The sequence below is a fragment of the Coffea arabica genome, chromosome 4e (assembly GCF_036785885.1).
Source record: "Coffea arabica cultivar ET-39 chromosome 4e, Coffea Arabica ET-39 HiFi, whole genome shotgun sequence".
NCBI classification, from domain to species: Eukaryota; Viridiplantae; Streptophyta; class Magnoliopsida; order Gentianales; family Rubiaceae; genus Coffea; species Coffea arabica.
Genome location: NC_092317.1, coordinates 5,257,874 through 5,280,586, shown reverse-complemented (window position 1 = coordinate 5,280,586; position 22,713 = coordinate 5,257,874). Strand labels below are relative to the sequence as shown.

Sequence of the window (22,713 nt, the reverse complement as noted above, 5' to 3'; positions counted from 1 at the left end):
AAAAATAATAAGAAAATGTGATTACGGAAAACGACATAATTTTCCGGCAGAAAATGACAATCCAAACAGGGAGTTTGTATAACTTGTGATTTGAGATGACTCAGGCGTACGCATAAAAATGCGAATATTCCAAATATGGGTCAGTAGAAATTGATTCTTTGTCTCAAAACACGATCCGCGGAACAAGTTTTTGTTCAATTGATATCAAGAATTTTAATTTTAGTTATGTGCCGTGCATTCACAGTGTTATCAGTGTATATAAGATTTATTATTCAATAAAGAGCAGAGAGGAAATACCATCCGAAGGAGGAGAAAATTAATAAAACACAGCAGTTTGGCGAAATTCCATCTCTGCAGATATGAACGGATTGCAGAGCACCAATTGAGATGAAAAATTGGGTCACTTGCTCCTCCGTAACGTCCGGCTTCGAACTAGTCACCTAAAACGTAGCATAGAGTACAGATGGTGTTTGGAGGTTTGGTGGTGATTCCATCTACTTATGAAATTAGATATAGTCTTGGTTGTTTTCTTTGTCTGAAAAATAACGTTCTACTTGTGAAATATCAACTTTATGCAACTTTTTTTTTTTGTTGAATAATAACTTTATACAACTGATGCGTTGGGACAAGAACTTGAGTAGATTCGGTCTACAGGTGGGTCGAAAGGTACACAATTCGCCGTGTCATAAATAAGAATCACTTCACACGCTGCTCCTATTTCTATTCTCCTCCTCTCCTCAGTTTAACAATGGCTTTATCAGACTCTCAATTCTTCTTCTATTATAATTTCTTAAAACCTAATAAACATGAGGATGTATCTATTATGTAAGTTTTTTTTTTTCTTCAAATGGGCTCTGCCTTTTGTGATGGACTTACTTTTTGGCTTGTGGTTAGATGAACTTGTGCGGACATACGGGGAAAAATAAATTTTACTTCTTTCTATGTTTGCACTTATGGATGTTCTAATCATGGTTCGTCATCTCGGCCAAAACATAACCGGAACGATGGAAATCAGTATGATATTGATCTTCGAATCACAGATTTAGCTATATTCAAGATGACTCACAATAATTCGGTCGATATCAGACGAGTTGCAAGGTTTTGATGCGTATTTTTGATAAATCGGCGAGTTGGACTGAGTTGTATCGAATTGCTAAAGAAATTTGTTAATGCGCGTGGCAAACATTTTGTAATATATATTAGTGCTAGTGCACCATTGTACAAAAGATAAACACAGATGCATAGAGGCCACAACTGAGTGACATTATTGTGTGAAATACATCACAAAAGGCAATTGGGGATACTACTATTTTAGCTAGAAATTAAAGCTGTAAGATAGGGAAAATTATTTGGGAATTCCAGCAGGGGAAGACTCTCCTATATGGTAGTATCTTTAGGTACACTTGGGGATGGCAATGTTGCAAGCTTTAGAAATTTTCTGGGCAATGGGAGAGTCAAGAAAAGCTCGATACTTGGGGTCTGTGGCATACTTGCAAAAGCAAGGCTCCTGCTCCTTGATCTTAATACAGCAAGTTTGACTCACTTGTGATTTGAAAGCCGAAGCGCAAGGGCTCAGTTCATTTGAATTTGGGGTGCATGTTACTGCGATCGAGACATTTGGCTGATCAGACAAGAAGAGGACCAGCATGGCAAAGACTGCGAGGTATGATGCCTTCATTTTTGGTTTAGCTTTCTGAAGAGTGCGCTCTGAATTCGGTAATCAGAGTTGGAGGGGAGTTTTCTTGGATGAGTTTCGTTCATTTGCCTCTACTAATGCTCACCTCAATTTATAGATGAGTGAATGACTATCACATTCCCTTACAACTTACAACCCCTACCAAACTCCTCTCAAGAAAGGGTTAAGAGAGAAGACAAAATGTGTTGGATAGGTGGCTTCTTTTAATTCTTCTTTTATTCCACTTATTCACTTACCCCATGTCTAGGCTGAGGAGGCTATTCTGTTCACATTTATTTTAATTTGTTAAGTAGGTTAGAAAAATCATCATGTTCTTGGAATATATTTTTTTTAAAACATTGTCGAGGCATTGAGCATGTAAATGAGGAAGACATATTTGACTCCTTAATTTGTCCTCGATATCCTTTAAGATTTTCAGGCTTTCTGGGGCTTGGCCAGAAAGCTTTATCGATTAGTGATTTATCAGCTCCTGATTTTAATTTTTTTTTTGTAAAATTTTTTTTTACCACTTCGTTTCACTTTGATATTGCAGGTTATCACTCTTTCTGTCGTTTGGAATTAATATTTTTCTCACCTGTACTCCAAAGTATTGGCCAAGGTGATACAAAAGAAAGATGTTGCTACTACACAATTAATTATTGTTACTCTTGCATCCGCTGCCGGTAATAATTAATAAAATAGGGACCAAACTAGATTTTAATTGAAAAGTTGGATGCTTCATGCATTCAAAATAGTGGTACATCGTTACACAATTTTCTCACAAACACCATATGTGGTGTGCCATTATTCGCAAGCATAGATATTCTTTCCACAACACTGCTGAGTTGTGCAAGATAGATTCATTAACCATGCATACAGCTATATGTAGAAGCTATAAGATGCAAAGTCCCTCGAGAATAGGCTTTAATTCAGTCTCGTGTTTTTCAACACTTAGGGATGGGAACCCCACAAGTTTTAGCAACTTTCTGGGCACTGGGAGAGGTAACAAACTGTTTGAACATAGGGTTCTTGACGTACTGGCAAAGGCAAGGCTTCTGCTCTTTGATCTTGCTGCAGCATTGTGAACTTGGTGGGGAGGACGATCGGATTGCCCCAGCACAAGGGTTCAGCTCATTTGGATTGCAGGTTACAGCTTCTGAGAAGTTGGCTTCAACCAACAAAAGCAGCATTAGCACAGCACCAATTGTGTTGAAAGGCGATGCCTTCATTTTTGTTAGCTAGCCCTGTTGAAGGATTTTGCAAAGTTGATAGTTGATCGAGGCTTCAGTTTAGGTGGGGGAGGACTAGAAGTAGGGAGTTGGGACGAGATTCATTTGGGCTAAGTTGTTGAGCTCAATTTATAGGTGAAGTTAGCCTCCCCTTGTGAAAAAAATGCAAGGTGTTTAACTACTTTTGCATAATTTACGTGCAGCATTAATAAATATCCCATCAATGTGGTTAATGGTCATGCGAGAAACAAATGGTTACTTCGAATTTAATATTCTCCTTTGGTTGGTGGTGAAAGATCACTTTCAAAGTATACTGGGATGAAATAAGAGGCACCTGCTTAATTACCAATCTGATCTTGCCTCGTCCAAAGTATGGAATAATTTTATTTACTATGGACGGAGTTGCACGTTACTAAATAGTATAGTCATTCTAGAATTTTAAAAGTGTGTCTTCACAAGAGAATTTAATATCGTTGGTTTTTTGTACTCAATGCACCCAATTTTCCGGAACATTTTCGGAGATAGTTTAGTTCTCACCGAATTCTCAATGCTTTAATTGAGTCCGTTGCTATTCCCCTCCTCCTTTGCCATAGTACAGGACCAGTTGTAAAAATGTTGTACTAAAACGAAGGAAAACTACACGATTTTAAGTTTGGCTGGAAAATGGGAGCACTAGACACGTTAGCTGCAAGCACAATTACATGCATGGTACTTGCCGATGGGTTTCTGCAGCAAAAGTGTGGCGATTGCAAGTGCCACGTTCAGATGTCGATATGAGAATTAAATCACCGACTTTATTGGAAGCATTTTTTCAGCAACTTTTTAAAAAAATTTTTTGAAGTAAATTTGAAGAACCTTCTGATTCGACTTTGATGCATTACAATTAACCCAAGTGTCCTCAGACTTCCTACAAGAAGCAACACAAAGTTGGGTCTGCGGTATTATTCTGATGGACCCGAGGCAGGAACGGTTGCAGAAACAACCATTTCCGAAGGTTATGTGCATTTTGCATACGGCGTAACTTTGTTTGCATATAATATAATTTACTTTTAACAACGTGGAATTTTAGAACAAAATTTTGTGGGTCTCACACGTGTTGTTAAAAATGAGGTACAAGATAAACTCTGAACCTTACAATTTTTTTTAGCCAAATCTTGACCATGAACTGATAGGAACGGTTGCAACCGTTCCTGCCTCTTCCTATTCTGACATATATACCAGACTAGTCAGAAATACTTCTGCTGAAGTTTTACCCATTGTAAATCTTTTGTTCTGATGATTGAAACTTACCATTGTTTCTCCAAACGAGATATGCATCGCTGGTATGGGGAATAGAAAATGTGTAGCACTCTTTGTAAATTGTAATTAAACAGCCGTAAGAATCAATTGATACACCATGGGTTGGAGGGTGGTGGCACCTTAGTAAGCTTGCCACCAAAAAGTACAGCACTCATTAGAACCCATGATTTGGATTTGGTTTTCTCCAGCACCTGACAAACTAGTTCATTGAAAACATCAGCTTTTTCACCTATCACGGAAGTAAATTCAGCTCCCTCAAGATTGTCTAACGTCCATTTCTCTTGTACTCCAGCCTTTAATGACCATTGATGAATAAGTAGTTTCAACATTGTGTAAAATCACTTTGCATCAGATTTACATTGAAAGATGAAAAAACATGTTATGCAGGTAATTTATCTGTTATCGGTGACAAAGAGGAAATTCTTATGTTAAACCATTAACCAAACAAAATGGATGAGCATAGAGATCGTTCTAGTCAAACAGAAAAGAAATGCTATATGAGGATGTTAATAGAAGAAATTTTACATAGACATCATAATTTGTACAGGGCAGTTTAGAAAGCATCATCCATGATTTGAAGTAAAATGAGAACTGCATCAGAAAGTACTCTGCATTTGAGTAACATCTGCAGGAACAAAAAGCTGCTCCAACTGTATTATAGTCTCTGGATCTATCCATGTAAAAGGGATTCTTCTGCACTTGCAGATCACGTTCATTACTCATCATCATACAGAAACTTTCATATTTGGACTCTGCCTCGGACCCCAAGTTATTTGTAAGAAAACCCATCCTCAATAGATTGTCCCAGCCCTAACCTTCTGAAAATAGGCAGCATTTGGATCTCAAAGAAGCACAGCTCTTTGGCAGTCAGGAGAAGAGAGAGAGCAAAACTAGTTCACTTTTCTGCTAAGCATCAAATGTTCATTAGTTATATTATTGCTGCTGAAATACAAGAATATAAAAGGGAAAATATGCCAAATACCACATTATGAGGTGGACAATACTAATTTAATCGTTTCAGAGATTTTTAATTTGAAGTATTAAAATTTAGAGCAAATTTTAGAGTATCATTGTCCTTATCCAACACAAAGTAAGTTATACAGATGAACGAACAAACAACACACAGGTTTACCATATATCTTCCTTGTAATTTGCATCATAATTTTACGGATTTAGGTAATGTGGGCTCTTGCCCTGCCCCAGCTGACTTGACTCCCACCAACACAATGTCTAATCGAATTTGATAACTTCTAGATTGACGCCATATTAGCAAAAAATAAGAGGTACTGCAGCAGATTGAATGTATATATAGAATGCTGATCCATACTTCAAATATTAGTACAGATATCCAATTATCTTTTCATACTTATACTCACTTTATGAAGATTCTGTGGTTAGCCGATCCAAAGTTATTGTGTCAGATTAGAAGCGGGAATTTTAATCTGTCATCAGGAGCTAAAAAAGGCAGAACAAGTTTTGACTATCATTAGTTTTATTTCTAAGTCAATATAATTTATTATGTAGCTAACTTTTTGGTTGATCTTATACCAGAAAAGCATAGAAAACATTGATACTCAAGCTATCAGTTTCTCCTATTAGGATTAGGAAACGACATAGTTATAAACTTTTATGCCACTTGAACCATCCTCAACTCCATGACCAAAATGTGTAATCTGATTCACACTTTTTAGATGACAGCATATCTAAAATCATAGGTGATGCAAGTGCATGAACATGAAAGTATGTTAGTACATGCAGAGATTATCCATCTTGAAATTCTGAATGAAGTCAACGTGAACATCAAAAGTCACAGACTCACCATGCAACATTTTTCCAATGAAGGTAACCACCATGACCTCTAGCATTTGAGAACTTGTAATTTGGCCCAGACACTATCCAAGAAAAAGTTCAAGTTATTAATTAGAGGAAAATGTCACTGCAGAAGCTACAAGCATCACACAAGAATATCAATTCATTTTCATACAGATGGACTCGGAAGAAATTTCATGAGTTGATATACCTTCATAACCCTCAAGAACTGGATCCTCTGCTAACAGAAGGGGTGTATCCAAATCAATGAATCTGCATCATCGAAACAAGAACAAGAACATACGAACAATCGTTTTAGTAATGGAGTTTATAATCAATAATTTATCCTTGAAAATTGCATATGCCATCTCCTAAACACCAAACCTAGCTTAGTTCCCATAATGCTAGAAGTTATGCAATACCACCATGCTCAAATGTACTCTGAGAAGTATGTAGAAATTTGATTTGATAAGTGCATGTCTTGGAACAACGAACACTTTCAATGAGAATTTTATATAATCACAAAATATACAAGATACTTGGTAAAATGAAAGGAGAATTAGTGCTTACTTGAAACACCCAAAGCCAGCAGCAAGATGACTAGCAAAGCCCATTCCTAGTCTAGTCTCAACCATACCACCAATCATCAGATCCAATCCAGATGCCCTTGCAAACTCAATTATTTCTAGAGCACCGAGTACCCCAACTTTAGCAAGCTTAATGTTAACCACATCTGCAAGCTTCTCTTTCACTATCCTCTGAACATCAGCTAAACTCCGACAGCTTTCATCAGCCGCAACCGACACCCCATATTTGTTTGTTGCAATGGCTGTAACCTGACCAAGACCTTCCCAATCATCTCTATGAACAGGTTGCTCGAAAAGGATAGGAGTCACGTCCATTTCTGCATGATGGCAATGATAGTCATGTTATGATGCTTAAATCACAAAAGCATGGCTGAGGGTGTACTTTACTCTCATACACAGTAGTTACAACCACACACAAAGAAACAGGCGGACAATATTTTTCTATCTTTTCATTTTCTCCTTCAAATTAAGAATGAACAGCTACAAAACAGAAGATTTTCATTCGTTTCCTCACATTTGGGGATACAATAACTTATTTTGAACGACATTTTACCATGTAGTTTTTCCAGAACTTCAATAGCTTCCTTGGACGTGTAGCCTTCATTTGCATCTAAGATGAACAAGCAATCTGGGTGGGCCTTGCGGATAGCTTGAAGCACTTCAATGTCTCCACATTGATTCTTGCCTACTTTGAGCTTCAATGTTTTAAATCCTCGAGTACGATACTTTGAAGCTAGCTCAGATGCTTCAGCAGCCGAAACTATTGGAATCTATAAAGATCATAAGCTTATAACTTAGATTGATACATCAAAGAACATTTATTTTTGGTTCCATTATCACAATATTCGCTAGCATATGCATTTGACAGCTACAACCTATCTGATTCATTTGATGTTAATAGAAGTAATAAATTATATTACTGTTGATGTAGTAGAAAAATTATAACTGAACTGTTATATCAGTGGTAATAGTATTTGAAGCTCCACCGAACAGTCTCCACAAAGGTATTCCAGTGCTGGTTGCAGCTGCATCAATCAATGCCATCTCAATTCCAGCTCTTACCTTCAGTGACAAATGTAACCGGGTGAGTACCACAAAACCATTCAGAACACTAAATGATTGAAAGGATTTTTTTTGTTGCATTTTATGCCAATTGAATGTTTCTGCATGTTATTGTAGACTAGAGGTGTTTTACAAGCAATTTTTGTAGATGGACCTAATGTAGAAAAGGTTGTGGCAATAGGCATTTAGGGATTTCAAGGAAGTGAAAACTGTTGAGTAATTCCAAGGGCTTAGACAGCTTTTGGTTTGGCTTGTCATGAGGTTAGTTACTAGTTCGAGTTTAACAAACTTCATGTGTTTAAGGAAATTCTATATAATAATGTCTCGTTTGCTGAAGTAGAAATATTCACCAATTACACTTTTTTCTTTCTCTCCTGATTTTCAGTGAAAAGGGTCTAGAAACTGTAGCAAGTGAAATTCTGAAGTTAATGGGAAACAAATTCAACTAGTCAACATGGTGTCATACTTGAAAAGTGAACAAAATAAATGAAATTTTTTTTTCAGTTTGCCAGCAACTGGAAACAATGGAGAAACAGAATAGAAGGAGCCCCGTAGTAGGCAATTGATACTTCTTGTGACATGTATGACATAGAACTTGACAGCCACAAACTAAAAGCATAGATTGATACCTCACTGAAACCTAGTACTAAATTAAGTGACTAAGAGATCCTTGGTTTGACTCTCGACACATCTACTTTTTGGCAAGAAAACTGGCAACAGAGGATGTCTTAGAGACGTATGTTTGAGGCAGTAAAATGGTAATGCTTCTTTCTTCCATAAATTAACTGAGAAAAACACAGCATTTTCTCCTACAAAGATTGTGTGATATATTGGTTTGCAAATAGTGCACCTTTTAAAACAATTTCATGACAGACAAAAATCATCGAATAAAGAAAAGTAATGCAGCAAGATGATCACCAAGTATCCAATTTTGTCAATCAAATGCCCAGATGTGTGTCTTTTTATTTTTGGTATCCAAGATATCCCAGATGCCCATTAAAGTACAATACTATCAACCACAGGGAAAATGATATTGTTTTTGAGTCAATAGGAAAATGATACTGGTAAACAAATAAACTGTACTGTAACTCACAGAAGCAAATTGATGTCCCGGAAGAATTTGACCAATCTCCCCCAATATGAAACACATACTTTTCCCAGAACTCTGCCTCAGAAACTCGCATGCCTCTTCTGCCTTGGCTAAAGCTGTAGGCTGATCTTCTGCCGTCACAAATGGAAGAATTGGAGCCTCACCCCACCCCACACACCCATTACTCAACTCAATCCTGATTGCCACATTCTCCACTTTATCAAGCCTTGATGTGGCAATTGTAAAAGGGGCAATCAAAGGCACATTCAGGCGCCTTCCCTCTGCTCTATGAACATTAACTGTGAACGTTGCCATCAAATTCTTGAACCCAAAGGTTGTACCTTTACCTTTCTGCACCGTCTCCATGCAAGAAGCTGTAATTCTGGGGGCGGATTTCTTGACATTGGGCGCAAAGTTTGGGGCTTTATATATTCTTGCATGCAGGGGAGAAGAGAGGAAGAGGGATTGACATGGGGAGCATAGAGAAAACCCAATTGGACCCATTTGGTATAGAGGAACTTCGGATTGGTTTGGGGTGATTCGGGAGTGTTTGATTGGGTTCCGAAACCGAAAGGGAAAAGCTGATGCGAAGAGCTGCCATTGTTATATACTGTAATTTCTTGTATTGTATTAGGTGACCAGGAAGCATTGAATAGTGGAGCGCTTTTTTTTTTTTAATTCAAAAGGTGAGGTTTTTTAGCATAAAAATTTCATCTTTCTTTGTTGCATCATGCATGTGCTGGTTTTTCCGATGCCCTTTGTCCTGCTTTGGCGGCGGCCAGAACTTAAGACCATCATTAGTGTGCCAGTGAAAGGAAGGCAGCCATTATTCAGCCAAGGTCATGATAAAGAAAGCGTTTTCTGTTTTTTTTTCCGCTTCTTTTTTCCGTGCTAATGTAACTAAAATATTTTCTTTTTTTTTATTTTTAGTAAAAATACTTCCATTTCCTTATACTATATAAGATTGAGTTTTGGTCAAAGAATAGGTTGAATTTTAACCGCATAGGTAGGGGCTTTGTGAAAATGTGAAATATTGTGTATTAGTTTAAAAGTTTTAAATACAATTTAAGGAAGCATGTATTTGGGTATGTTTACTGAAATGACCCCATTTAATACATTTAAAGTTGTCATTGATGAGCCATCCGGATATTGATGGAATGTGTAATTAGTGTGCAACCGTTTTTGCATTTTGTACAACCCATATATGTTTGTGTGTTGGTGTAATTACCGAAATATCCCTTAACTACCAATAATTTCCCTTTTCAGCCGCAGATAACTGTTTGAGATGTTGCTTTATCTGAAACGTTTGAATGACAATCGGATTTAGGAAATGTGCCAACGATTTCTCTATCAATGGTAGGAATCATTTCTCTATCATTTATAATTTGCATTTATGAGCCACAAACGTTTGTTTATCCTCTTTCAATTTTAGGAGTTAAGTTTTCCCTTTTCGTCTTTGTCTACAATGATTTGCCTCATCGTTTCCTCTTCCATCCGAGTTCAACTCTGAAATTATCTATTATTTCGTCATTAATTACACCTAATTCAATTGCCGAACCGTTGGTATGTTAATGCCTAAACGGTTAATTATCAATTTCTCCATGTTTGCATTTCAGGATTGAGATAATTCTACCTGACTTCATACTAATCAGCTCAGAATGCTCTTCAATCCCAGCTGCTCCTGGTGGTTCAGCGTGAGGTTAGATTTCACCCTTCTAATTTTTCAGTTCCTTCCTTAATTTTGTCGATGTGTTCTTAGTAACTACAATTAGCGACTCTTATCGCGTTGCCTAGCTACAAGATAGCATTTTTCTCGTCGCCTAACCCCGATTAGTCTGGGTTGGTTATAATCTTATAGGTTTGGAGCAACAGCAAGAAAGAGCTCTCAGTGGGGATTCTGAAATAAGGTTAGCTTTAAGTGTTGCTCTGCCTTTCTGCATTTTCAACAACCTTCAATTTGACACAGTTTTATTGTAACTCTATGTGAATTGATTGATTATATCGTTTATCTTTCGTACTAAATTTTATTTCTTCTCACAATGTACTATTGTTTGTTTAACAAAAAAATCACGTTCCCTACAGGCACCAAACACCCGCGCAATGCGCGGGCACTCCCCCCTAGTTATGGTATCAAGAATTTGAGTTGCATGCTAGTTTGCTAGTCCAGGTAATGATCTATTAGACCTGTAGTGATTGTGTTTATAATCAAACACACAATGTGCTTAGCCTAGTTACTCTCTCAAGTCAATAACACAAAATTTTATATCCCCGTTTGGATTGCATTTTTCATTATTTTTCATGAAAAAATTATTATAGCGATTTAATGTATGTGAGGGGAAAAGATAATAGGAAAATGTAATCACGAAAAACGACGCAATTTTCTGGCAGAAAATGACAATCCAAACAGGGCTCGCTAGGCAAATATTGTTGTTGTGCCTAGGTATATTCTGATTTTGGATTCTCCGTCAGCTTGATTTGAGGTTCATAAACCTTGCATAGTGTGGTGGACATAGGATCAGAAGATTAATCTTTTTCCTTTAGGAAATTATTATATGGAGCTGTTAGTAGTCATTTAATGTCTCTTAAATTCCTCCCAAGGCTGTTTTCTTAATTTGTAATCATTTAATGTCTCTTAAATTCCTCCTAAGGCTGCTTTCTTAATTTGTGATCATGTGGTTCAGCAGAATAATGAACGACGATTAATATCCCTATTTTGGCACAAAGCGGCTGCTGAATCAGATGGGGTCGCTCCCTTTTGTTTCTTGACTCCAACGTCTTCACATGCGTCAATGCCGTCCCGTCTGGCAAAAAATATATAATTATGTTGACAGAGGAAAATTGCAACCATGTGGAAACTGTTTTGAAGCTTTTTTTTTTTTTTTTTCAAAGGCGAAGATTGTTGTGGAGTTAGGAAGTGTCTGTTGTATTTCGCTGTGTTCCATTTCTTATATCTTTGCATCCTAGCAAGATGCAAATCGACATTCCCAGTTTTAAGTTGATAGCTTTTGACCTTATAAATGTTGATTCTTTTGATACTATATAGATCAAATCAAAGAAAAGGAAGATTCTTTAACTGTTGTGATCAACTTGTAAATGTAATTTATAGCAGATTGGCATTTATCGGATTAGTGTTTTTTATGGAGAGAAGCAGTAGAACAATCACAAAGTAAAGTCACTCGTATGTTCTATAACTGGACCCAAGAAGCCACCAAGGAAAGGACGTGTATGTTACCTTTTGTCAGACACCAAAAAGCATAACCAATCTGTGAAATGCGGGAATGTGAAGTTAATACAAAAATCATGCTCAAGAAATCCCTTTCTTCTGGCATTGTTACTTCCTTTGTTAACAAGCTTGGAACCGGCCAATCTACTATAAACTCAAATCTGATAACTTTTGGTGGGATGAATTCCATCTCGGTTCATAACTTCCCGTTCTTAACATGGCTTCTCGTCTGCGTGCTTCTGACAATGGAACAGCAACAAAGGTGAAGCTATTTGGCCGTGGCCAAAGGTCAATTCATGATGCTCTAGGAGGTGGCAAAGGTATTATGAATCCAAGCACATTGAACTTGCTGGTACGAGAAAATATGTACTATTTTCGCACATTGGATGCTAACTCCACTCAGTTAGCTCAAAATTCATGGACACTAGCCAAATATACATATCCTATGGTTTTAGTTTAATCCTTCTTTTTTCTGCATTTGATTGATGAAAGGGTCATGATGATTTGAGTTTGCAGCTGCTGATTTGTTGTTATGGAGGAAGAAAAGAGTTGCAGGTGCCGTTCTAGCTGGAGTTGCAGTTGTGTGGTATCTGTTTGAGGTTGTTGAATACAACTTCATAACTCTGCTCTGCCATGTCTTGATCACTTCAATGTTAGCATTGTTCATTTGGTCTACAGCGGCAAACTTCTTCCAATGGTAACTTCTTTACTTGATATTATGCGTGTTACCACCTCTTTATTCTACATTCGCATTTGAAGTATGAAAGTTCATGGAATTGAATAGAGTAAACACAAGGGGTAATTTGCCAGAAATAATTTACTTCATCATATATATATATATTTTTTTTTTTGCATCTGGATTGTTGGATGAAACTTAACTTTGGGGTTATCTTTCTTCAGGACTCCTCCAAACATTCCCAAAACCGTATTGAAAGAGTCCACATTTACAGAAGTTGCTTCAACCTTCCACTCAAAATTTAACCAGATTTTATCCGAACTTCTTCGTGTAGCCTGTGGAAATGAACCAAAGCTCTTCTTTCTGGTAAGTGAAGAAATGAATAATTCTGATGCTCCATCAGACAAGAACTTGCAAAAAATTATGACTGCTTCCTCACTTTTTGTTAATTTCCAGGGATTGATTTCTCTCTGGATCCTCGGAGTAATAGGGAATTATATAAGCACCTTGAACCTCCTGTTTTTCAGTAAGAAAGTTCCTCCACCCTCCATTTTTTGAGTGATGATCATTGAGCTGATTTTGTCATGAATTTTCAATGATTTCAACCAGGCATACTCTGTGCGGAAACCCTACCATTCCTCTACGAGCAATACGAGGAAGAAGCAGATAATCTTGCTGGTAAACTGTACAAACAGATGAGGAGCACATATAGGAAAGTTGAAGCTGATGTTCTTGCAAAAATACCTAGAGGACCAGTGAAGGAGAAAAAGGAGACCTAGTATGGGAAGACACAATTTGAGTGAATTTTCCAACTGTTCTCCAATTGGAGTTCCACATCACCACAAAGCGAAGTGTACATAATTGGTTTATGTATTGCGTCCATGAAAGTTATTTGCTGAGACGGACCAACATACAATATAATGACATGCAATACAAGCATGCCAAAACCATAAGTATTACTGTGTTATAAGGCTTTTAGTTGCAGAAGATAGAATGTTTATCAATTCACAAAAGGGTGCAAGAAAATATCTTTTCAAATTGGCATAGAAGATTTTGCGTAATGTTTGATGAATTAAGACCTGGTGCAATTTTCAAGAGGTGATGCAATACAAACAAATAAAGTCTGAGAAAATTGCTTCATAAAATTTTACGTTCTATATGAAGATTGTTAGCTTTCAACTGGATCTATCCAAAAAGAAGACATGTTCACAAGATCTCCATGATTAGCAAAAGGGGGAAATCTGGCTATTCCAGAATGCAAATGCTAGAATAAACCACCACTCAGTGATACAGGTCATTTGCATGGTAGTTGTCGCATACTTAATTCGATTTCGCATTTTGTTTTTACTACCTTGTGGGGTGTACAGTCATCACCATAAAAAGAAAATCACAGCTGATATGCTACACATCCCCATCACTTTGAATAAGACAGCCACAAAGAAAATCTTTTACTAGGTTTTTCTGGATTTGTCCATTTCATCAAAGAAGTTACGAGGTACATAGACCATCCATTTCCCTCTGAAAAGCTCAAACGGCGCTTATGTAACTGTTATTATTTGAGTATTCTAAGCTTATCAGTAACCAAAATTTCTGGTAACTGTAGGTCTCTATTGTGCCAACAGGAATGAAACATAGCTTTATACAAATGTAGAAGTAAGGTCAGATCTTTATATAACTATTTGAGATAAATTCAGAAAGGGCAAGAAGAAACAAAGACAGAAGAGACTGCAAGTTCTAGCTTCCAAAGATTTCCTGCCTAAAAGCAACGGAATTGGTGACACATGGAACTGTTTCTGCTACTGTTACAAATATCCCATTATTACAAAGATGCCAACTTTAAGATGACTAGAGGAGGGCACTGAATCAAATGTCTGCAGGCTATATAGGCACTCATTATGGATAAGATCAACCAACACTGAATCAAACCTACCCATGTTAAAGTCGGTAATAAAGTTAAACAAATTGTGTGATGGGGAGAAAAGGTTCAAATTATTGAACCTTGCTAGTGCCAGATGCCAATCACACATTTCTCTCAAGAAACGTGATCCTTGTTTAACTTTCATCATGTAAAAGTGTTTTACAACGGTCGTAGATTGCTACTTTTCTTGCACATTATCCACAGTGACAAGGAAGAGTGGAACCAGGAGTGCCAACGAACAGAAACTTCATTTATAGTGGTGGTATTGACCCACAGGCTCAATGCCCACATTTGGAAGACCCATTGCTTGCGTGAAGGTCTGAGTAGACAATGATTATAAATCTATAATAACCGTTTAGCAAGAAGGAAAGGTCGTTAGAGAACAGTTAAATTGACTCTTCGAGCAACTATAAAAGGCTATATATTCTTGTCAACTCTTCACAATACAAGGAGATATTCACAAAAAGGAGAGTTAAATATAAAGAAATGGCAAGGGAATGGAAAGAATTGATAGATAGAGGAGGAGAAAATGGTTTTGGTGGTAATGTTTTTGTTGTCTTGTGGCTATCTCTTACCACCATTGTTCTCATCTCAATCATAGTCTTCTCTTGTGCTGATGGTGCTGTACCAAGAAACAAAGATGATGCTGCAGAATCAAGTGTTTATGTTGGTGCTCCTACTAGTGGATGTGCTACTGCGTGTGGTGCAGCCTGCGGTGCCTGACTTCGCCCTCTATTGATCATCAGCATCTCCCAAACTTGACCAGCAGCAGTGGTTAGGATAGTTCTACTGATTCACTCACCCCACCTTAACCTACTACGATCATCGTCATTTTGTCAACCCAAGAGGACTAGACCATGTCACTTCACAGTCATGAGTGACACCTTTCATGTTTCTTCTCTTTACTTCTTTCTTCTATTTAGTCTTGATGTCCACTTTATGCAGTGATTCTTGGGAGTAAAAATCATGTCCAGTGTCTCCATGATGTATCCTAGATGTAAGTAACCATTCCTTGTGCAGACAAACTGCAGCACTGAATAAGTCTCCTCCTTAAAAAATCACGTCAAATATTATTTTCGCCATGGGAGTTTCTGCTCTGTTGCCGCCATGAGTTCATGATTTAATAATGAAACCATTTATTGGGATTGTAATTTGTAGTTGGTATGCCAATGTTTGCTGACACCAATATATTCTACGAGAAAAGAACTGATGGAGAAGGAATTGTGGTAAAGCTGTTTCTAAAGTGGACTTATTATAGCAACCAACCTAATGAGATGTCAAGAAGATAGTTTTTGAGCCCTCTTTTCTTCTTGTTACAGAAGATTGGTGATTCTTTTCCTTCTCATCAAGAAAGAAAGAAAGAAAAAAAAAGAGCATCCCGAGCCGTGAATGAGAGACTAAGCTAAGCTGCCTAAATTACTGCTACTTCAAGTTCTAGCCAAGAAATGTATATACAGTTTCTTTGGGTGGACACGAATGATATACCAACCTACGTCCAAAGTGGGCCAACATCAGATTCCAACTTCCATTTTGTCCGCATTCCCGCTTTTGAGATGATGCAATCGGGCGAGGAAGGGCAGAAATAAAGACACGAGGCATCCCTAAACATCAAGTCAAGATGGCCGAGTTGGTCTAAGGCGCCAGTTTCAGGTACTGGTCCGAAAGGGCATGGGTTCGAATCCCATTCTTGACATCCAAAACTTTTTATCTACGCACACGCTGATGCTAAACTACTAAAATCCCTAGCAAGGGATTGCAAGTAAAAATGATGCCGTTCCCTACCCTTTCCTTTCCTAATGAAACCTGGGAAGAAAACTTGAAATCAAAGAAATGAATTTTTCCCATCAACAGCAGCAAGCTTTCTTTTTGGTAATACCGTAATAGGAATAAGTTTCAAAACCCCAAAAAAAAAAAGAAAAAAAATCAAGAAAAACAAAGAACTACTTGTTAACAAGAACAAGGATGCTAAGTTTAGGATCAAGAGCATAATTTCCACCTCTTCTTGGCAGGAGGTATAATGTCCTTGCAAGAATCATTCCCCTTAGGCATGTAATCATCAGAATCCATATCTGAGAATGATGAATATGATGCATGCATCCTCCTTTGTGATCCAAAACAACAAGAAGCTCCCTTCTTAGCTTGCTGTGCCAAACTCCACCCAATCTTGCAAGGCATCTTGACACAACACCAAACCGTAGACAATGGACAGCATACGCTGAACAGGCACATGCTACATACGCACTCCCCCACCTTATACCAGCAAGACGTTGTGTCCTTGAAAGGAGAGGAAGAAGTGGTAGTAGCAAGACTGGCGTAGGAAAACTGCCCAGAAGAAGAGCAAGAATTTGGACCCCTTTGAGCCATTTGCAGACTCCCAAGAGGCACTGCAGCAGCTTATCTCCTGAGCAACCAAGGCATGAATATGTCATTAATTATATAGTTCAAAATTGTACCCTCAATCATACTTGCTTTTTCTCTCTTTTTCTTGCTTTTATTCCTTCAGCATGAAGAGAGAATATTTCCTTGACATTCCTTATGCTAAATTAGTGTCGGGAGAAAGACCACTCTTTCAGGCCACATCACATGCATATAATTAACCTCAAAAGTTAGGTTCATATTTGATAGCTGATCACTTTTCTGTTTTCTTTCTCCTTTTTTTTTGGGTGATAAAAGCTTGAAAGTTAACAAATGTCATCAAACCCTTCAGAAGTTCTCCCTACATAATCACTCATATCTTGGTGTTAATGCTATCATGATCGAAATAGGATCATAACAACACATTTTACGCTTCAAACTTTATGGTCATCTTTGTTCTTTCTCTCTGCCTTTTCATTCCTTTAGTTTCAAGGTGGAATATCTTTTTGCCGTCCGCATGTCAGGTTCCATGGTGATAAAGATATTCCGTGCAGGTAGCCCTTACCTTAGGCCCATAATCCTACTACCAAGAGAAATTCGTATTCTGTATCAGGCACAATTGTTCAAGGCCTGAAGTTATATCCAGGTCTTTTGATAGCCACTCCCACACGGCCTGAAGTTTAACTGGAGAAATGTATTTTACGCAGAGACAATCCAAATATGCATGTTCTAAAATTCCAATCTCACTACATTTTCTAACATTCACAAGTTTACAACCAAAAGTAAACCCACCCCCCCCCCCCCCCCAAACACAAAAAACTCCCAATTGAAAAACAAAAGCCAAATAAAAGTCTCCGTTTTTGTTTTTTACCCATGGCATCATTAAAATCCAAATGAAAAACAGAAGCCAGACAACAAAATTATAAAGAATTTTAATAAAGCTTAAATTTGAAAATAAACTTTTATCTGTTATATAACTTGCACACTTTTCTAATCTCTTTTTCTCTTTTTTATTTGTTCATTACCCTTTTTTTTTTTTTGGAAGAATTAAAACTCCGTATTTATACTTTATGGGCTCTTCATCTTTATTGAACGGAACCAGGCCCAATTGACATTCTCAGGACAGTACATTACTGTACAATTGGAAAAAACCCGTCCCTGCTCCCCAGGACAACTTCACTTCAACAGGCACGTTAGGGACCAAGTCTCCCTTCAGTCTTCTTCCAAACAAATTAGCCACGAGGGGCTGAAAAAATAGCTAACAAAAAGAGACAATGCTCGAAAATTCCTGTTCAAAAACTTCCCACATAAGTAATGCAAAGACTAGGAGCAGAAGCCATTGTCCATCTTTAACTTGAAACTTCAAAGCCAGTGCATTGTCGAGACAATCTGTTTCATGCAGATGATAGGCTCAATTCCCCTTTTCTCGTAATCTTCGCGTTTAACCTCCCCATGAAATGTGGATTAGATCTAAGTCTCTCCTTCAAATATGAAGTTCGAGCATCGTCTACCAGCTTGTTTGCCTTCCCAGCCTCCTCAATTAAAGAAAGCAGTGTCCTGAGACAATCCTTTCTGTTCTCTTCCCGATGCTCAAACCTGATGAACAGAATGTAAGAGAGTGTTATTCTTAAAAAGGCAAGCAAGGGAGAAATAGTATTGCACTAATAATCTGTATGCAGAACCTAGCCACTAGACACAAGGTCATGACTATTAGTAGATACAGAGTCAAATTACACCAAAATCAAAATCTGAATAGCATATGATTCTGAATAGTATTGCAAGAACCTAAAGACCAGATGCAAAGCCATACTCTTCATCTGAACGGAACAAAGTTCTGCACAAATTTATAATAAGTGCAAACATTTACGTTGATAAGGTGAACAGCAACTTGCACGGATGACTTACCTCTCACTGGTTATAGTGAGCTCATCTTTGCCTGGATGGTACCGCTTTCCAACCAGTTCTCTGAGACGGCGGAACTGATGCTTTGACAGCCCAAGCTCTTTCACAGTAACAGCCAATTTCACTTTGCGATTTTTTGGGTGCCATGCATCACCCCCTGGAGCGAAGACCACACGTGTTTGCCACCTAAGAATCGGACCCTCACCAGGTGGATCATCCAAATCCTTCTTCTTATCAGGCACAGTACTGTCATCAAACTGTGGAGCCTCTGCCTCCATTAGTTTAGCACATTCCATGACCATCTGGTCCTCGTACTCCTTGAACAGAGCATAACCTTCTTCAACTTCAAGTTCACCATTTTCAACCCTAGCTCCTATCTCATAAAATTTCTTTTCCACCTTCTGCTTAATCTCGTCTGAGGGTCAATACGAAAAGAAAAACATGACTAAATATAATATGGACAGCACAAATTTATAAACAACATCTACTTCGAACGCACGCATAATAAATTTGTTGAATAGGTTTATAGAACATAAAACATAAGTTTCCGGTACTCTCGATTTCCCTACTAAGCTTCAGACTGAGTAATAGTGCTCCCAATTTGCAACATAACTAAAGACCCAAATCCATATATGATGACAACTAATTAGAATCCAACCATCACAAGCAAATGGATCAAAGAAAAGAACATTATATAGACTGATGAAACTTACAAGTCCCCTGAATAATAGCATGATACCAAAAAAAAAAAAAAAAAAAAGGGAAAACTAACAGCAGAACATGGTAATCCTAGATTGAAGCACTGCCTGAGCAAAAACAATTTTTACTCCACATGCAACAGCAATATCCACCTCCTTTGATGAAATAGAAGATGTCGTGGAGAGGTTTTACACTGGCATAGAAGCACATGATCATGCTCACCGAAGCCCTAGAAGGTTTCTACAAGCCTCCTTGCAAATGGTACACTTTCCATGACAATTTCCCAGGTTAAGTGTAGGCACTTTGGGTAAAATCTGTTTCCACCTTCAATCCACATTTGTCCAGATAGACAGCAGCCATACCTCACTCTGTTTATCTAATTCAATCTGATCTCAGGAGTCAGCTAGCCTCTTTTTTTCAGAAATTGCCTATTGACTCCACTCCAAACCACAAAGACCATTCAAATTCTCATTGTATTCTTCTTCTGCTTAAAAAGGTTCTTCTCTATGTAAATGCAAATTTTTAATCATCTAAGACCCAAAAGGGATCTTGACAGGAGTAGAACACAACTCTCTGAAGCAGAATAAATAATCTTAAAAGATAGGGCCCAGGATCTGACCAAGCAGAATGAAAATTGGTAGAACGAACTCGACAGCCAAACCAAGCATCTTAAACACCAAGTTCAGCGAGCCACATTAACTTAGAGCGAATCAGAAGAGTTTATTGTCATGCATAAAAGAAACAAAGAAGTAAATGTCACATAAAAAAGTTTTAAAAACAAAAATAACTAAATAGAAAACAAGGAGGACTAGCGTTCAAGCTCCATGAGCATCAATTAAACAGTCAAATCAAACCTTAAAATCTGCATTGAAAGAGAATCTGTGGGACATTGAGAGTTCTACCTGGTAGAAGCTTGTCCCAGTTAAGCATATCCTCTAGTATCTCCTCACACTCCTTTGTATCCTTGAGATAACCCTTCTCAGTTGCCTCTCTAACCATGTCATCCCATTTCCTGTCATCCATATTGAAATACTCATCTTGAACCATCCTCTTTGTCACAATATCCCTTGCATTGTACAAGTCTTCAATCTCCTCATCAGTCTCATAGACCTCCTCAAAATCTGATTCAAAATCTTGGTCCTTTACGTCATCAAGTGGTTGCATTTCTAATTCACTCATCACTTCATCATCTGTTTCCTCATGCTTCCCAGTCAACCTCCTCTGTAAGATCGCTTCAAAGATCGATGGCAGTGCCTCTTCATTCCCTTTCTGGAAATAATCATCTATCCGCAGCTTCAGCTCTGAAACCAGAGAAAACAAGATGAATCATCATTAAATAGAACATGAGATCACAGTAGGTTTCAATTAGCATACTAAAACTTCGGAATAATTAACTACTTAACAGGCATGTTAATCAATCTACTCAAACAATCGACAAGCATGTTAAACAAGCTTCTTTCTGAAAAACCTAACAACATAGCAAAGCAGAAGAAAAGCAATATCCATTATTCTCACCAACCCTATTCCCCTCCCTAGTTATTTCTTCAGTCCCCAACCCTCCCCTTCTAAATCAGTAATAAGTACATATTATAAACAAAAGTTTAACCAGAGAAATGTAATTTACCCAGATATAACCCAAATATGTATATTCGAAAATTCCAATCTCACTACATTTTCTAACGTTCACAAGTTCACAACCAAAGTAAAACCCAACTAGCAAACCAAGCCGTTGAAATTCTAAATGTAATAACTTTGAATAATTACGCTTAAAGCAGCTACTTAATTGACAAGATAACTCCACAGCCAAATAAAAGTCCCATCTTTTTTCCTTTTTACCCATGGCATCATTAAAATCCCAATTAAAAACAGAAAGCAGACAAAAACTATGAAGAATTTTAATAATAAAGACTAAACATTTCATCCTGAATTCCTACGTTATATACCTTTGTTATCGACATCTTCAACCGCGAGCTCTTTCTCTTCGGGTTGGTCCAACTTGGTTTCGGGTTGTGGGGTTGGGTTCGGATCAGGGGTCGTTTGGTTAGAGGAATCATTTCCAGTTTCTGAGGAAGAAGAGAAAAATCTGAGCTTTTTGGGGTGGTTCAGATTGTTAGGGTATAGTTTGAGGTGGGGAGATTGGTGGAGATTGCGAAGACAGAGAGATAAAGCTCTCCGCATCTTTCTTGGGTTTTTTCAGGGTTTTAGTTCCAGAAATTACCCAGCTCCGGTTGTTAGTGAACCAGTGGCTTCCTGTTTACTGGAGCATAGTGAACGGGAAAGTGAAGGACGATGTCGTTTAGTAGCGGAAATATGGGAGTGGGAGGCAATAATTATTTTTTATTTTTTTAAAAATCCCTCTTAGTGGCGAAAGAAGGAGTGAATTTGGGAAAATCTTTAATACAATGAGGGGAAATAAATTGTCTATTTAGTTTAATACAACGAGGGGAAATATTGTGTAGGGTGTTGATGTCGCGCCTAACTAATTTTTGTTTTTGCGGAAAAAAGAAAACATCTCAGTGTAAAAGTACAGCAAAACCTCTCTAAATTAATAACTTCTATTAAATAATAATTTTTTCTAGTCTCGACTTAACCTACTAAGCTAAATTAATATTTTTAATAAAATAATAAGATAATATTTTTTAAAACTTTATATAATCCTTTGGTTCCATTCATATCATAAATTAATAATTCACTAAAATTACATATTATATTTTCTTAAAATCTCATATTGCAATAAGAAATTATGAAAAATTATTGATGCTTTGAGTATGTAACAAACTCCAAAGTTTTTGTATCACCCTCAACTTCATTATTAGCAAGATTTTCAATGATGCTAGCAATAATTTCTTCTAAACTTAAGATCTCCGAACTTTTATCATTTTCACCCCATATAATTCAATAGGTAATTTAGATCCATTTTAAATGAGTGTTTCTTTGAATTATAAGTACACTTAATAAATCATTGATTTATTGATTAATTAATACCTCTTTAAATTAATAGAGTTCATAGGGTTCAAAGTTATTAATTTATAGAGGTTTTACTTTATGTGGTTTCTTGACCTTTAACTTGAAAATCATATGCATACTTCCTTTCTCGAAATCCTTTTTTGGAAATTAACAATAATATTTAGTTTATTGATCATATAATGATATAACTAGTTATAAATGAGGAAGAAAAATAGATTAATA

At 37.3% G+C, this 22,713-nt stretch overlaps 3 protein-coding genes, 1 long non-coding RNA gene and 1 other non-coding gene across 6 annotated transcripts; 3 read left to right on the top strand and 2 right to left on the bottom strand.

Moving 5' to 3' along the window:
* Positions 1 to 4,701: 4,701 nt before the first annotated feature.
* LOC113740560 (L-Ala-D/L-amino acid epimerase-like) lies at positions 4,702 to 9,368 on the bottom strand. Of its 2 annotated transcripts, XM_027268106.2 has the most exons (7): positions 8,755 to 9,368; positions 7,551 to 7,661; positions 7,153 to 7,369; positions 6,583 to 6,916; positions 6,224 to 6,285; positions 6,023 to 6,095; positions 4,702 to 5,106 (listed from the first exon to the last, which is right to left on the bottom strand). In XM_027268106.2, coding segments are annotated over exons 1-7 (1,299 nt in total). In that variant the 5' UTR covers positions 9,256 to 9,368; the 3' UTR covers positions 4,702 to 5,105. The 2 variants fall into 2 exon arrangements, with proteins under 2 accessions (XP_027123907.1, XP_071903455.1); XM_072047354.1 differs by lacking the exon at positions 4,702 to 5,106 and having other exon boundaries at positions 6,019 to 6,095; positions 8,755 to 9,366.
* Positions 9,369 to 11,994: 2,626 nt separating this feature from the next.
* LOC113741867 (reticulon-like protein B9) lies at positions 11,995 to 13,688 on the top strand. Its single transcript, XM_027269513.2, has 5 exons — positions 11,995 to 12,294; positions 12,491 to 12,671; positions 12,875 to 13,016; positions 13,107 to 13,176; positions 13,260 to 13,688. The coding sequence occupies exons 1-5, from the start codon at positions 12,192 to 12,194 to the stop codon at positions 13,427 to 13,429; spliced, it is 666 nt and encodes a 221-aa protein (XP_027125314.1). The 5' UTR covers positions 11,995 to 12,191; the 3' UTR covers positions 13,430 to 13,688.
* Positions 13,689 to 14,777: 1,089 nt separating this feature from the next.
* LOC140005962 (uncharacterized) lies at positions 14,778 to 17,145 on the top strand. The gene is made up of 2 exons (XR_011813501.1): positions 14,778 to 16,218; positions 16,578 to 17,145. It is a non-coding gene; the product is annotated as an uncharacterized lncRNA (long non-coding RNA).
* On the top strand, positions 16,181 to 16,261 carry TRNAL-CAG (transfer RNA leucine (anticodon CAG)). Its single transcript has one exon. It is a non-coding gene; the product is annotated as a tRNA-Leu (tRNA).
* Positions 17,146 to 17,983: 838 nt separating the features above from the next.
* Positions 17,984 to 21,792, bottom strand: LOC113741193 (uncharacterized). Its single transcript, XM_027268678.2, has 4 exons — positions 21,468 to 21,792; positions 20,427 to 20,825; positions 18,829 to 19,240; positions 17,984 to 18,519 (listed from the first exon to the last, which is right to left on the bottom strand). Exons 1-4 carry the CDS (start codon positions 21,700 to 21,702, stop codon positions 18,318 to 18,320), a joined length of 1,248 nt encoding a protein of 415 aa, XP_027124479.2. The 5' UTR covers positions 21,703 to 21,792; the 3' UTR covers positions 17,984 to 18,317.
* Positions 21,793 to 22,713: the final 921 nt, after the last annotated feature.

Coding starts and splice junctions, on each gene's coding strand:
- LOC113740560 (XM_072047354.1), bottom strand. CDS start 9,255: ATGGGTCCAATTGGGTTTTCTCTATGCTCCCCATGTCAATCCCTCTTC. Junction 6,917..7,152: donor AGTTCTGGAAAAACTACATG/GTAAAATGTCGT, acceptor GCCATCATGCAG/AAATGGACGTGACTCCTATC. Junction 6,096..6,223: donor AGTTCTTGAGGGTTATGAAG/GTATATCAACTC, acceptor TTTCTTGGATAG/TGTCTGGGCCAAATTACAAG.
- LOC113741867 (XM_027269513.2), top strand. CDS start 12,192: ATGGCTTCTCGTCTGCGTGCTTCTGACAATGGAACAGCAACAAAGGTG. Junction 12,295..12,490: donor TGCTCTAGGAGGTGGCAAAG/GTATTATGAATC, acceptor TTGAGTTTGCAG/CTGCTGATTTGTTGTTATGG. Junction 13,177..13,259: donor CTTGAACCTCCTGTTTTTCA/GTAAGAAAGTTC, acceptor GATTTCAACCAG/GCATACTCTGTGCGGAAACC.
- LOC113741193 (XM_027268678.2), bottom strand. CDS start 21,702: ATGCGGAGAGCTTTATCTCTCTGTCTTCGCAATCTCCACCAATCTCCC. Junction 20,826..21,467: donor TGAAGATGTCGATAACAAAG/GTATATAACGTA, acceptor CTCTGGTTTCAG/AGCTGAAGCTGCGGATAGAT. Junction 19,241..20,426: donor CTGGGACAAGCTTCTACCAG/GTAGAACTCTCA, acceptor ATTGACCCTCAG/ACGAGATTAAGCAGAAGGTG.